The 12,856-nt window shown below is 36.6% G+C and overlaps 1 protein-coding gene across 2 annotated transcripts in view; it reads right to left on the bottom strand.

Annotated features, from left to right (window-relative positions):
• The window catches only part of NF1 (neurofibromin 1), a 307,052-nt gene that overhangs the window by 142,439 nt on the left and 151,757 nt on the right, over window positions 1-12,856 (bottom strand). For both annotated transcript variants that reach the window (XM_006874227.1, XM_006874228.1), the window contains exons 23-29: window positions 12,399-12,521; window positions 11,552-11,635; window positions 9,471-9,587; window positions 8,680-8,861; window positions 8,361-8,572; window positions 4,517-4,678; window positions 4,291-4,394 (exon numbers count right to left, since the gene is read on the bottom strand). In XM_006874227.1, the coding sequence (XP_006874289.1) occupies window positions 4,291-4,394; window positions 4,517-4,678; window positions 8,361-8,572; window positions 8,680-8,861; window positions 9,471-9,587; window positions 11,552-11,635; window positions 12,399-12,521 (984 nt within the window). The remainder of the gene's footprint in view (window positions 1-4,290; window positions 4,395-4,516; window positions 4,679-8,360; window positions 8,573-8,679; window positions 8,862-9,470; window positions 9,588-11,551; window positions 11,636-12,398; window positions 12,522-12,856) is intronic.

Genomic DNA, 12,856 nt, shown 5'->3' with positions numbered 1-12,856 from the left:
ATCAAAACAATTTATGCAGAATAAGGAATTTCTTGGTCATTCCACTGACCAAATGAGATCATCCCATTCTCTTTTTCTTTTGACAACTTGAAGTTCTAACTGTGACGTTTTCAATATTTATGCCATGTGGCTCCACCAGTACTCAAATATCACTTGCTTTATTCTAAGTACCAAATCCTATAAATCTTAAAATGTTCTTTCCTTGAGTTTCATATAACCCTGTATTGTCTACCTTGTTCTACCCTCTTTCTGTGTCTACTTTTCTGGGCCAGCTTCCTCTTAAAATTGTGGGACAGAACCTGTTATTGAAAGAGCCCTGGAGATGCAGTGGTTAAATGCTTGGCTGCATCAGCATTTTAAACCCACTAGCCACTCCATGCTAGAAAAGACCTTGGGATCTGCTTCCATAAAGATAGCTGTTGTCGTTGCTGTTAAGTGTTGCCGAGTCACTTCTGACTCATAGCAACCCTGTATATTGTTTCTGAGAAGCACTAGTGGTTTTGAACTGCTGACCTTGTGGTTTGCAGTCTAGTGCTGACCCTACAGCGCCACACCAGGAGTCCATAAAAATTACAACCTAGGAAATCCTATAGGATTCTAGTCCATTCACTATGAGCCTGAATTGTCTTCACTACACACAACCACCTCCACCTCCCATCGACTTTCCCCCTAAACTCTTTTGGCAAAATGTTTAAAATCTCTTGGCTTCAATTACCCAGCTGTATGTAAATTACTCAAATCTTTGATCCTAATCATATTTGTATTTTCTTTTAAATGTTAAATTATGTCAAATATATCAAAAATAAGAAAATACACATTATTCACCACCAAAATTGAATAGGTATTAACATTTTACCAAATTGCTTCTTTTCATTTTTTGTTATTTGTTTTTAGAACCATTAAAGCTATAGATAAAGATCAAATCCCAACCTACTCCTCTATTTCCAACAGCAATAAACAATCCTGAAAAGGGGAATTCATCCAATTCGTATTTCTCTATGTACTTATGGTCCTTAACAAAGTATTAAACACATATATTCTTGCACACATACATACAAATGATGTGCTTTTTTAAATTTCCATGAATTTTCATTTTTCATGTTTAATGTTTCTGAGATTCATCCATGTTGTAATGTTTCTGAGATTCAACCATGTTGTACATAAAGATCTAATTTATTTTAAAATACAGAATATTCCATTGTCTTGTATACTAAAATATATCTGTTCTATTAATGAAATTAGGTTATTCTTAACTTTTTCCTTTTACATACACCATTGTTTGTAAATGTACATTCTTGTGCATACATAAGAGTTTCTCTAGGGTAGCAATCTAAAACTAGAACTGCTGAGACACTGAGTATAAAAAAAATTAATTTTACTCAACATTGCCAAACAGTTCTATAAGCAGTAATAAAGAATTCTGTTATATTCCCAACTATGATGGTTCATGTTATGGGTCAACTTGGCTAGGCTGTAGTCCTGAGTGTTTGACCAGTGCTATTCTAAAACGTAATCTAACTAAGGTAACATAATCAGCTTCCACAATGTATATGTAATGCAATGCAATCAATCAGTAGAAAAGGGAGCTTCTTTAGGCTGTGTTTTGCCTTCAGACTAAATAGAAATTTTGACTGAACTCATCCTTTTCCTGTTCTCCCTGTCACCTACAGATATTAGGGTGTTAAGTCTATAGAAGTCATCAGCCTGCTGCTTGGCCTATGGATTTCAGACTTGCCAGTCAGTCACCTACAGTCTGGTGGAGGGAGCCCTGCTGGTGCAGTGGTTAAGTGCTTGGCTGTGAATTAAAATGTCAGCGACTTGACACCACCAACCACTCCAAGGGAGAAAGATGTGCAGTCTGCTGCCTTACAGATTTATAGCCTTGGAAATTCTATGGGAAGTTCTACTCAATCTTATAAGGTCAACTCAACAGTAAAGGGTTGTTTCGTGTTTTGTGTTTTTACAATCCTGTGAGTCGGCAGGAGTCTTGAGCCTGCTGCCTGACATATGGATTTTGGACTTAGTCCCCACAATCTTACAACCCAATCCCTGTATACATATAAACATACAAGGAGAATTTTTAAAGTTCAAGGAAAATAAAATTAAAAGTTAATGACATTTTTCCACAAACTTTTTGAAGCTTCTCATAAGCAGGTTTCAAACTCAAAATGAGAAAAAACAATTGCACACATCCATCAATTATTGGAACACACAATGTATGGACTGCTAACAACAAGGTAAGTGGTTCAAACAAACCAACCATTCTTTGGAAAACATGCACACAGTCACTATGAGTGGGAACTGAAGTGATAGCACTTAACAACAACATATACTTCAGTAATTCTATTCCAATAGAGACCCTAGATCAAGACCCCAACATTCTCATGATTGTTTAACTTGTTATCAATCGGATAGATAGGAAAGGGATGTCACATTTTAAACTTTTAATTTCCATGAGCCTAACAAGGTAAATATGCTTTCATATACTTTGTGGTCACGCAGGTATCCCTTATTTTAAACTGTCTTCCATTTCTAATGAGAGGCATTTCATTTTTAAAGGCTAGATGTTTTGACACCACCTAACACAAAATACTCAAAATCATTTTTTTCCCATCTACTATGAAGATTTTTCCTCACAATCTATCAGTTAGTCACAGTGTGGTGGCTTGTAAGTTGCTATGATGCTGGAAGCTCTACCACTGATGTTTTAAATATCAGCAGGATGAACAAGTTTCATAGAAGATTCCAAACCAAGAGCGGAATAGGAAACAGGAATAGGCAACCTGAGGTATTAGACCCAGAAAACCTTATAAATAGCAGCAAAACACTGTCTGATGTAGTGTCTGACAATGTATGAAGTGTCCTCAGGTTACAACTGAGGTTCAAAGAACTAGTAGAGTCAACCTTTATAATATGGATGGAACAAAGCTTTCAGGACCTTCATTTGCTGATGGGCAAAACTCAAAATGAGAAGAAACAGCTGCACACATCCATTAATTATCAGAATATGGAATGTATGAAGCATGAATCTAGTAAACTGGAAGTAGGAAAAAATGAAATGGAACACTTAAAGATTGCTGCTATCTTAGGCCTTAGCTGAAATGGACAGGTGTGGACACTTGGAATCAAACCGTTTACTATGCCAGAATGAGCATAATCAGTACAAAACATGGGGATGCTGTATGTTTTAAAATCAGGAAAGATGTATGCCAGGGTTGTATCCTTTAATCTTATTTATTCAATCTGTATGCTGAGGAAATAATTCAAGCAATTAGAATATATGAAGAAGAACACTGCATCACAATCGGAGGAAGACTCATTAACAACCTATACTATGATGATGACACAACCTTGCTATTTAGAAGCGAATAAGACTTGAAATACTGATGAAGATCAAAGAATATAGCCTTCAGTATGGATTCTACCTCAATGTAAAGAAAACAAAAAATCCTTACAACTGGACCAATAAATAACATCATAATAAGTAGAGAAAAGATTAAAGTTGTCAGTTTTAACCACAAAGTTGACAGTTCAAGTTCACCAGCCATTCCTTGGAAACCCTACACAGAGTCACTATGGTTCAGAACTGACTCGACAGCACTTAACCACAATCCCAAGAGACCCCAAATGCCAAGAACTTAAAAAAAAGCCTATTTTATTGGGTCTAAAATACAAAGAACAGAAGAAAGAATAATGAGAGGTAAACATGGGTTATAGGAAGACTACAAGTCAGTGAGCTCTACTTTCTTTTAGAGTTAATGACACCAATGATGGCTTCTGAGAAGAAAGCGACAAAAGGATTTGTTTCAAAAGATTAATTCCTACAGAAAATCATTTGACACTGGCAATAATTAGGATATTGGTCAAATAAATGGTGATAATGTTAAACTATGAAATATTGTAAAGCAGTTAAAAAGAGTGAGACTGATCTTTAAATACCGACATAATGAGATCTAAGATATATGGTTAAGTTAAAAGAAATCAAATTGGAAAGTCACGTATACAATATGCTACCATTTACATTAAGCACGTATACATTATAATACATATTTTCTGTTTATGTAAATACATAGAAAAGGGACATAAAAACAGACTAAACCAATTATGTCTTATGTCACTGGAGAGACTGAACGTGTTTGTCAGAAGCCTTTAATGTTAACTGTAATGTGTACTTGTGTATAATTTTTATAATTAAAACTAAATTTTAAGTATTGAGAGAAATTATGATGGTCCTGCCTCAAGCAATGGTCATACAAAGATGGGAGAGCAGATACATATAAGTTAACAAACCTGGTGGGATCCACTTCAAAGCTAACATGTTGCCAATCGGACGATGTGATCACAATTCTTAGTAAAGGATCCAAAAGTTTTTGTAAGTAGGTAGCACCATATACCTAAAGAGATGCACAAGTAGGAATTTATTATGTCTGCTCCATATACCTTGAGGACAGAAGCCTCTCTGCTTTGAACATAATCATTGGCATGTCTGTACAAACCATGATGAACAGATACAAACCTTGAAACAGAAAGTCATTATTTTACTGGCCAAGCTGTTGCCTCGGAAAAGAGTCTGCATGGAGTCTGCCAATTCTACTTCCTTAGAAAACATGTTCCAGAGCAACTGGTAGAGTAAATGTCGAGAATCAAACAAAGTAACCAGAACTCGAGCTAGTTCATCCTGCAAACAAAACAAAATTGGGTTAGTGTAACCAGTTTGTTTTTCTTAAGCAGAAAATTGAAGACTGAGAGAAAGGCATATTCAACATTGGCAACCACCTTCCAATCAAAGCTGATTAATTTCCCCTGGGAGAAATCTTTGTCTGTTTCTGTATTCCTTGTTGTCATTGTTAAGTGTCATCAAGCTGGTTCCTACTCATAGCGGCTCTGTATACGGTTCCTAAGGAGCAAGAGGTGGGTTTGAACCACCAATGTTGTGTTATGCAGTTCAGTGCTTACCCTATAGCGCCACACCAGGAGTCCTTGGGGTGAGTTTGAACCCACAGACCTTGCAGCTCAAACCAACCTTGCAGTCCAATACTCATCCTACATCAGGTGCTACATCAGGACTCCCCAGGACCCTTAATAGCTGTTAAATCTAAGTATTAACTAATAAGAGGTAAACAGATACAAAGGCTTTTACCAGGTATCAGAAAACTCTAAGGCTCTGCTCAATTTATGAAATAAAATGAGAATAAAAATACAAGATTTTAGAAAAGAATTGAGTTTCTTTTGCAAAAGCATGGGCATAGATCATTTTCATAAAATTCAGTGAGAAGAAACAGACTATGGTAACAAGAAGAGCTCTATTCTCTTCTCACAGTTGGGGGAATTCAGTTAACATTTAACAAGGACAAAGCCATTTGAACTGCAAGGTCAGTGGTTCAAGCTCACCAGCTTCTCCTTGGAAACCCTATACAGGGTCACTATGGGTCGGAACTGACTCAATGGTACTAACAACAACAACAAAAATAGCACGACTATAAGATTTTTAAGAAACAGGAAGAGGAGGATCTGAACAGTTTCATTAATCAAGTCTTACTTACAAACCTGTGTGTGTGTGGGGGGGGGGTTTCAAATTTCCATCTACTATAAAATTATAACATTTGCAATTCCTCATAGTAAAAAAAACTAGTTTGCGTTCAAAATAGGAAAGGTGTATGGTAAGGTTATATCCTATCATCTTACTTATTCAAAGTTCCTGGAAGATAACATCTGAACAAAACTTGTTAATTGCAGTCAAGTGTATTCTGACTCATAGCAACCGTGTATAGGGTTTCTAAGGTTAGTGTGTTTGAACCACCACCTTTGAGGCTGGCAGTCCAGTGGCTATTTCTACCATAAATAGCCCATCATATACAACTAAAAATGCATGAACAAAAGAAGGTAATTTAGTACCTAGTATCTACAAATATTAAATTCATCAAAAGAATACTAAAAAGTAAAAAGAGAACCTAAAGACTGGGAAAAAAACTTTTGGAATGGGAAACGTGATAAGGGTCTAATAGCTAAAATATAGAGAAAATGTCAACAATTCAACAAAAAGACAATCCAATCAAAATGGGCAAAGGACATCAAATGGGCAAAGGACAAAACAAACAGATACATCACTAAAGAGAATACACATACACATAAATACATGAAAAGATGCTCATGATCATTAGCCATTACAGAGATGCAAATCAAAACTATAATGAGAAACCATCCCACCCATGCAAAAAATGGCAATAATCAAACAAACAGAAAGGAAATAATGGTGAGATTGTAGGGATATTGGAACAATGCTGACATTGTGAAAATTGTAAAAAATGTCACAGAACAATTTGCATAAAAAATTGTTATACAGGAACTTAATTTGCTGTGTACACTTTCAAGTAAAATACATTGAAAAACAAAAAACCAACCTCAAAATTAAAGATCAAGAAACACCTCAGAATTAAAATTTTTGAATAATTATCTTCTATTCTCCTTTATAAAGGAGCTCTGGTAGCGTAGTGGTTACGAATTGGGCTGCGAACTACAAGGTCAGCAGTTCAAAACTACCAGCTGCTCCATGGGAGAAAAGATGGGGCTTTCTGCTCCCGTAGAGATTTACAGCCTCGGAAACTCTGTTCAGGGTTGCTATGGGTCGGAACCGACTTGACGGCATGTAACAACAACAACAACATTCTCATTTATAAGGAGCTCTGGTAGCGTAGTGGTTACGAATTGGGCTGCGAACCTCAAGGTCGGCAGTTCAAAACTTCCAGCGGTTCCATGGGAGAGAAAAATGAGGCTTTCTGCTCCCGTAAAGATTTACAGCCTCAGAAACCCTATGTAGGGTCACTATGAGTCAGACCTGACTCCAGGGCGCCTAACAACAACAACAACATTCTCCTTTATAGGGACTTGGTATGGCGCTGTGGGTTAATGCACCAATCTGCTAAGCCATTTGAACTGCAAGCTTGGTTCAAGCTTACCAGTTGCTCCTTGGAAACCCTACACAGGGTCGCTATGGGTCGGAACCGACTTAATGGCACTTGGTAACAAAAATTCTCCTTTATATATAACGAATAGATCTGGGCTAAGTTAAAATAAGTGTTCAAACTAAAGTCATAATGTATAATTCATTAAAAATTACTTACTGTAAGGAAACAAAATGAATTAGAGTTGATTAGACTTACTGGTTCTTTATTATAAAATTACTGAGCATTTTTTGTTCTAATTTCACATAGGTGCTAAAAAAGATAATTCAGAATACCCATTTGCAAAACAGTACAAGATTTTTCAATCTTAAATTCCAAGGAGACGTTAATAATTTCCTTTTTTCAACCCCTTAGTTACAAGCAGGATTCCATCTCATTCATTAAACAATTACTGAGTGAGTTCCTTCTATGTGCCAGGCTCTCTTCCAAGAACTGGAACTAGAGCAGTGCACACGTCAGACAAGGTCTCTGTTCTTAGGAGCTCAAAATCTAGTGGGATGGAAAACAACAAAACAGGAATTCAAATAAACAAGGTAATTGCACATAGTGAAATCAACATTGCACAGAAAATGTAACAAAACAATATGGCAGAATAACCCACCAATTTTGATAAGATGGCCAGAAAAGGTCTGAGAAAGAGACAGACATCTGACCTGAAACTTGAATAACAACAGTTGCCATTCTTCAGGAGAGAAGAATTCCAGCCAGCAGCAGCAGTTAAGATTCTTTTAAGATGAAAACAAGTCTAGTTTGCTTGAGAAATAGTTTAAGATGGCCTATGTGGTTTAAGTTTAATGAACAAGAAGAAAAAGAGCACAAGATATTGTCAAAGAAGTGAAAGTCTGGATCAGATGTTATTGTTTGTTAAGTGCCACTGAGGTGGTTCCAACTTGTAGTGACCCTGTCACAGGGTTTCCTAGGCTTTCAAATCTTTGAGGAAACAGAAAGTCTCATCTTTCTTCTGCAGAGTGGCTAGCAGGCTCAAAGCACCAGTTCAAACCCACCAGCCACCCCTCAGAAACCCTACATAGGGTCAATATGAGGCAGTTTATAACAACAACCTCATCTAATATATGAAGGTACTGGACCAGATCAGTGTTTTTTACACCTGAACTTATCAAACAGGCTGAAATGGTAAGATTAGCAGTTTTTAGTTTTATTTTTGATAGGTGCTTAAATGTAATTTTTCAGTGAGGTAGAATACTAGAAACTCCAACCATTTCCCAAACCTTTTTCAGTTAAGGCAATTAAAAAAAACAACAACAACAACAAAAAAAAAACCAGCTGAAAATTACTTAAGTAACTATCTGAATGAAGTTTGTTCAAGCTGTGAAACTTTATCAATTCTTTTAATAAACATTTATTAAACAAATATATTTTGAAGCCACATGTACTTACCCACTGAGAACAAGGGACCACATTGGCCAGAGCCATAGCTATGGGGAGCTCTCCCTGGTCACCCATCATTGTGACCAATTCCACAAGTCTCTCAAACCGATCCGCCAATACAGTTTCTGCAAGTGTGTCAAATTCTGTGCCTTGTTGGAGGATTTTTGTCAAAACTTCCATAAATGTAGCTCTTGTCTGAAGATCTTTGTGATAACCTAAGCCTAATATAAATAGACAGATACAAATTTACTAACATGGCCTTAGTAATTTTTACATTACCAATTTTGCAGACTTTACATTTCTGTATGAAATTTTAAATTTATCTCACCTATGGAGTGCATGAGGCCACTGTCCACGTTAGCATTGAGTAAGTTTGACATTGCAAGCACTGTACAGTGCCTCAATGATGCCAACCTCCGAGACATGCCACGTTTCCGGCCACCTGTTTGTGCATTTTCATCTTCAACTTCACTGCAGTCATTCAAAAGGTTCATAAATAATGTAAAATATCTGAGAACAAAAAAACTCATCTCAACACAGTGAAGCCACACCAGCAAGTAAGTTAGCACGATCTATTTTTTTAAACACATATGCATCATATGAGAAATCATGAGTATCTGCTTTTCTCTAATCTTCGAGGTAATCAACCAGGGTAACTCATTAGGAAATATACAGCGTTAAATATGATTTCATCCTGACAAATCTGAATACATGGACCATTAACATGTGCAACAAATTGATGCACTGTTTTCCGGTAAGTCATTTTTAAAGTTTAGCATATAAATGGTCCAAATAATTTAGACAACATAATTTTAAATGACTTAATAAGGCAATTTGGATTTTACTGCCAGTTAAAAAAAAAAATCGCTAATCAAATCATTTTGTTTTTAATTACAAAGCACAGTGTCTTTCTATTCAAGCTTTGTCAGGGGCATTTCATGCATGTGGTGTATTTTGACAAAAGCAGTAATGGTAAATACCAAACAAATCGATTCCTTTTCTAAACACAGCAAATTTGCCATTCCAATTACACTTGGTTTTTTTTGTTTTGGTTTGGTTTTTGCTGAGTACAGGGTTTGTTTGCATTTTTGCTTTGATTTTTTGGTGACTGAAATTTACTTAAGAAATAACTGTGATTTGGCTTCCATCAATTCCACACCATCTCCTTCCTCAGGCTGCAGAGGAAGACCAGCCAGGAGTGAAACCACTGCTTCCATGCTTGCCTGGTCCAAATCTCTAGAGGAAAAAATTTAAAGATCATAAATCTTTCAGTCCACCTAGCCTTCAAACAATTTTCTTAACTCACACACACAAACTTTAGGAACCACCTATTTCACTAAATACATTACTAGGACAAAGTAAATAACCTGAGTTAATATGGTAATACTAGAGTACAATGAATTTTTAATTAGAAAGAGGCAGTAAATAACTTCCTATGAAGTAATGTTGGCAAAATGACTACCTTAAATCAAAAGTGTTAATTTTGTTGTTAAATGCCATCGAGTTTGCTCCAACCTATAGCGATCCTGTGAAGGGTTTCTGAGGAGCTACTTGGTGGGTTTGAGCCGCTGACCTTGTAGTTAGCAGTCCAATGCTTACCCTACAGTGCTACACCAGGACTCCAAAGTTTGTACTATGAAAACAGGCCTGGTCCAAAAAATATACGTGAATGGTTATTATGTAGTTCACTATGCTTGATCACTTTCTGCTATTTGTCAGTAAGTATTCATTGCAAACTTAGAAAATCACATTTTAGAAACGCAACACAATGAACATTCTCAATATTTTTATTTATCTAATTTGAAAACAAATAACAATCTAAGGCTTGTGGTTAAGCATTCAACTGTGAGCCAAAACGTCAGCAACTCTAATCCACCCTCCACTCCACAGAGAAAGATTTGGCACTTTGCTTTTATAAAGACTGTTGTTTCCTAAGTGCCACTGAGTCAGTTCTAACTCACAGAGACCCTGTATAGGGTTTCCAAGGAGTGGCTGGGTGGGTTTCAACAGCCAATCCAGTAGTTATCTTACAGCTGCATATCAAGACTCTTCTACAAAGATTAAAGCCAGAGAAACTCCACTGAACATTTCTACTCTTTTCTACAGGGTCGCTATGAGTCAGCCCCAACTCAAAAGCAATGGTTCTTTTTTTGCTTTGTTTTGTTTAAGTCAATAACTACAGACTATCCTTCCTAAATAGATAATGTTAACTTTTCAAACATAACACTCTCACATTTGCTTTTATTGTCTAAAAATTATCTTTATATAATTTAAATTCAAAAGCCTGATATTTAAAAACAAAACTTACACATAAAATGTAACATACAATGACTGAAATGAAACAGTACCATATACCACCACTTGTCTGTCAGTTTACGGTACTGTGGTGGCTTTGGTGTTGCTGTGATGCTGGAAGCTATGCTACTGGTATTTTAAATACCAGCAGAGGCACCCATGGTGTACAGGTTTCAACAGAGTTTCCACACTACGACAGACTAAGGAAGAAAGAAAGGCAGACTACTTCTAAATATTTAGTCACTGAAAATCTTACACTGAAGTTGTCAAAGATTTCATTTTACTTGGCTCCACATTTTACTACTACTCATAGAAGTTGTTGTGTTGTTGTTAAGTGCCATCGAGTCGGATCCGACCCATAGCGACCCTGTACAGGGTTTCTGAGGCTGTAAATCTTTACGGGAGCAGAACGCCTCATCTTTCTCCCGCGGAGCGGCTGGTAGTTTCGAACTGCTGGCCTTAAGGTTCGCAGCCCGATTCATAACCACTACGCTACCAGAGCTCCTTACTCATAGAAGTAGTAGTAAAGAAATCAAATGAAGCATTGCATTAGGTAAATATGCTGTACAATAATTAGGGTGTTGAAAAAGGATTGCCACAAGAACCAACAAATCTTTCAGAAAAAGTACAGCCAGAACATTCCTTAGAAGCCAGGATAAATAGGTGAAATTTGGTAAAGTGGAGGGTCAGGGAAAAACAGGAAGACCCCCAAGGGAATGAACTGATAGTATAGCAAAGGCGTCAAATGTAACAACTGTGAGGATGGCACAAGACCAGGCAGTGTTTCGTTCTGTTGTGCATGGTGTCACTAAGAGTCGGAACCAACTTATAGCACCCAACAACCACTACAACTAATTTCTATAGTAAAACCTGCTAATTTAAAATAAATTATCCTTTTGCTTTACCTTGTAAGGCATTTGACATCATCATCTGCTGCTTGGTTTGATGTTCCCATAACCCAGTCTGTCAGGTATTCTACCATCTTATTCCTATAGAACAGTTGAGAAAAGAAAAACAAATACTTTTTTCTTGAAGTCTCATACACACACCATTACTCATATACATTTATTAAAAGTGCAAATCATTTACACTAAGTAAGCTAGGGCACATGACAATCTGATAACAAAATTCTGCTATCACAAACCTAATAGCCAGAAGGGCACAAACAGAAGCAACTTGGATATTTATCCCTCACACTGGCTCTTAGTTATACTATCAGCTGGAAAACACAATCAAATTCTTAGTTCACAATATATTATGATTTTAGAAAAGGGGAACACTGATATGGGTACAAAGCTTTGGAACATCTGAAAACACACCACAGATAAAGGCAAATACTGTAAATAAATGCCCCTTTCTCAACCCCAACATCCCCAGAGATATCAGGGACCTCCTGACATCCTGCAGGACAGTGCACTAAACCACCAGGTCAGTTGGAACCATAAAGTCAGTGGTTCAAACCCATCAGAAATTCCTCGGAAACATTACACAGGGTGGTCACTATGGGTTGGGGACCGACGTGACAGCACTTAACAACTATGCTCCTTGAGTCATGGTGTGGCGTATAAGTATCAAACTAGTAACCGCAAGATCAGTGGTTCAAACTCACCAGCTGCTCCATGGAAACCCTATACAGACATGTAATTATGAGTTGGAACCTACTCAATGGCACTTAACAGTAATTATTTTACAATGACTTCTCTTAACATAGTAAGATTTACAAAACCCTGCTTTGTTCTATTGACAACTCACCTAAATTTCATCTCTTGACAAAATGAGAGATCATCTCTCCTTGCCATCATTACTTCAACCAATTGACACAGTTTCGTTTTGATTTGAATTGCATGGACCATATTTCCAAGAACACGAACATACCTATTTAGCCACAGAAACATTTTTTAAACGTTATATATTATATATATATATATCAAGTATAGACCAAAAAGAAGATATGTAAAATGATTTAATCTCTAACAACTAATTATAACTATAAAAACTAAAAGTTTTATTTTATTGCTATGAGAACATATACAATTTCTGCAAAACTTACTACCACACCCTATTTTGGATGCAATAAAGTAAATGAAAGCCAATTACTCCATCAATAACTACTAATAAAAGGAGCCCTGGAGACACAGTTATAAAAGAGCACAGCTGTAACTGAAAAGTTGGTAGTTCGAACCCACCAGCTGCTCCAGTAAAGATTACAG

The sequence above is a fragment of the Chrysochloris asiatica genome, unplaced genomic scaffold (genome assembly GCF_000296735.1).
Source record: "Chrysochloris asiatica unplaced genomic scaffold, ChrAsi1.0 scaffold00266, whole genome shotgun sequence".
NCBI lineage: Eukaryota > Metazoa > Chordata > Mammalia > Afrosoricida > Chrysochloridae > Chrysochloris > Chrysochloris asiatica.
Note: the sequence above shows the minus strand (reverse complement) of the source record. Positions and strands in the feature narration are given on the sequence as shown.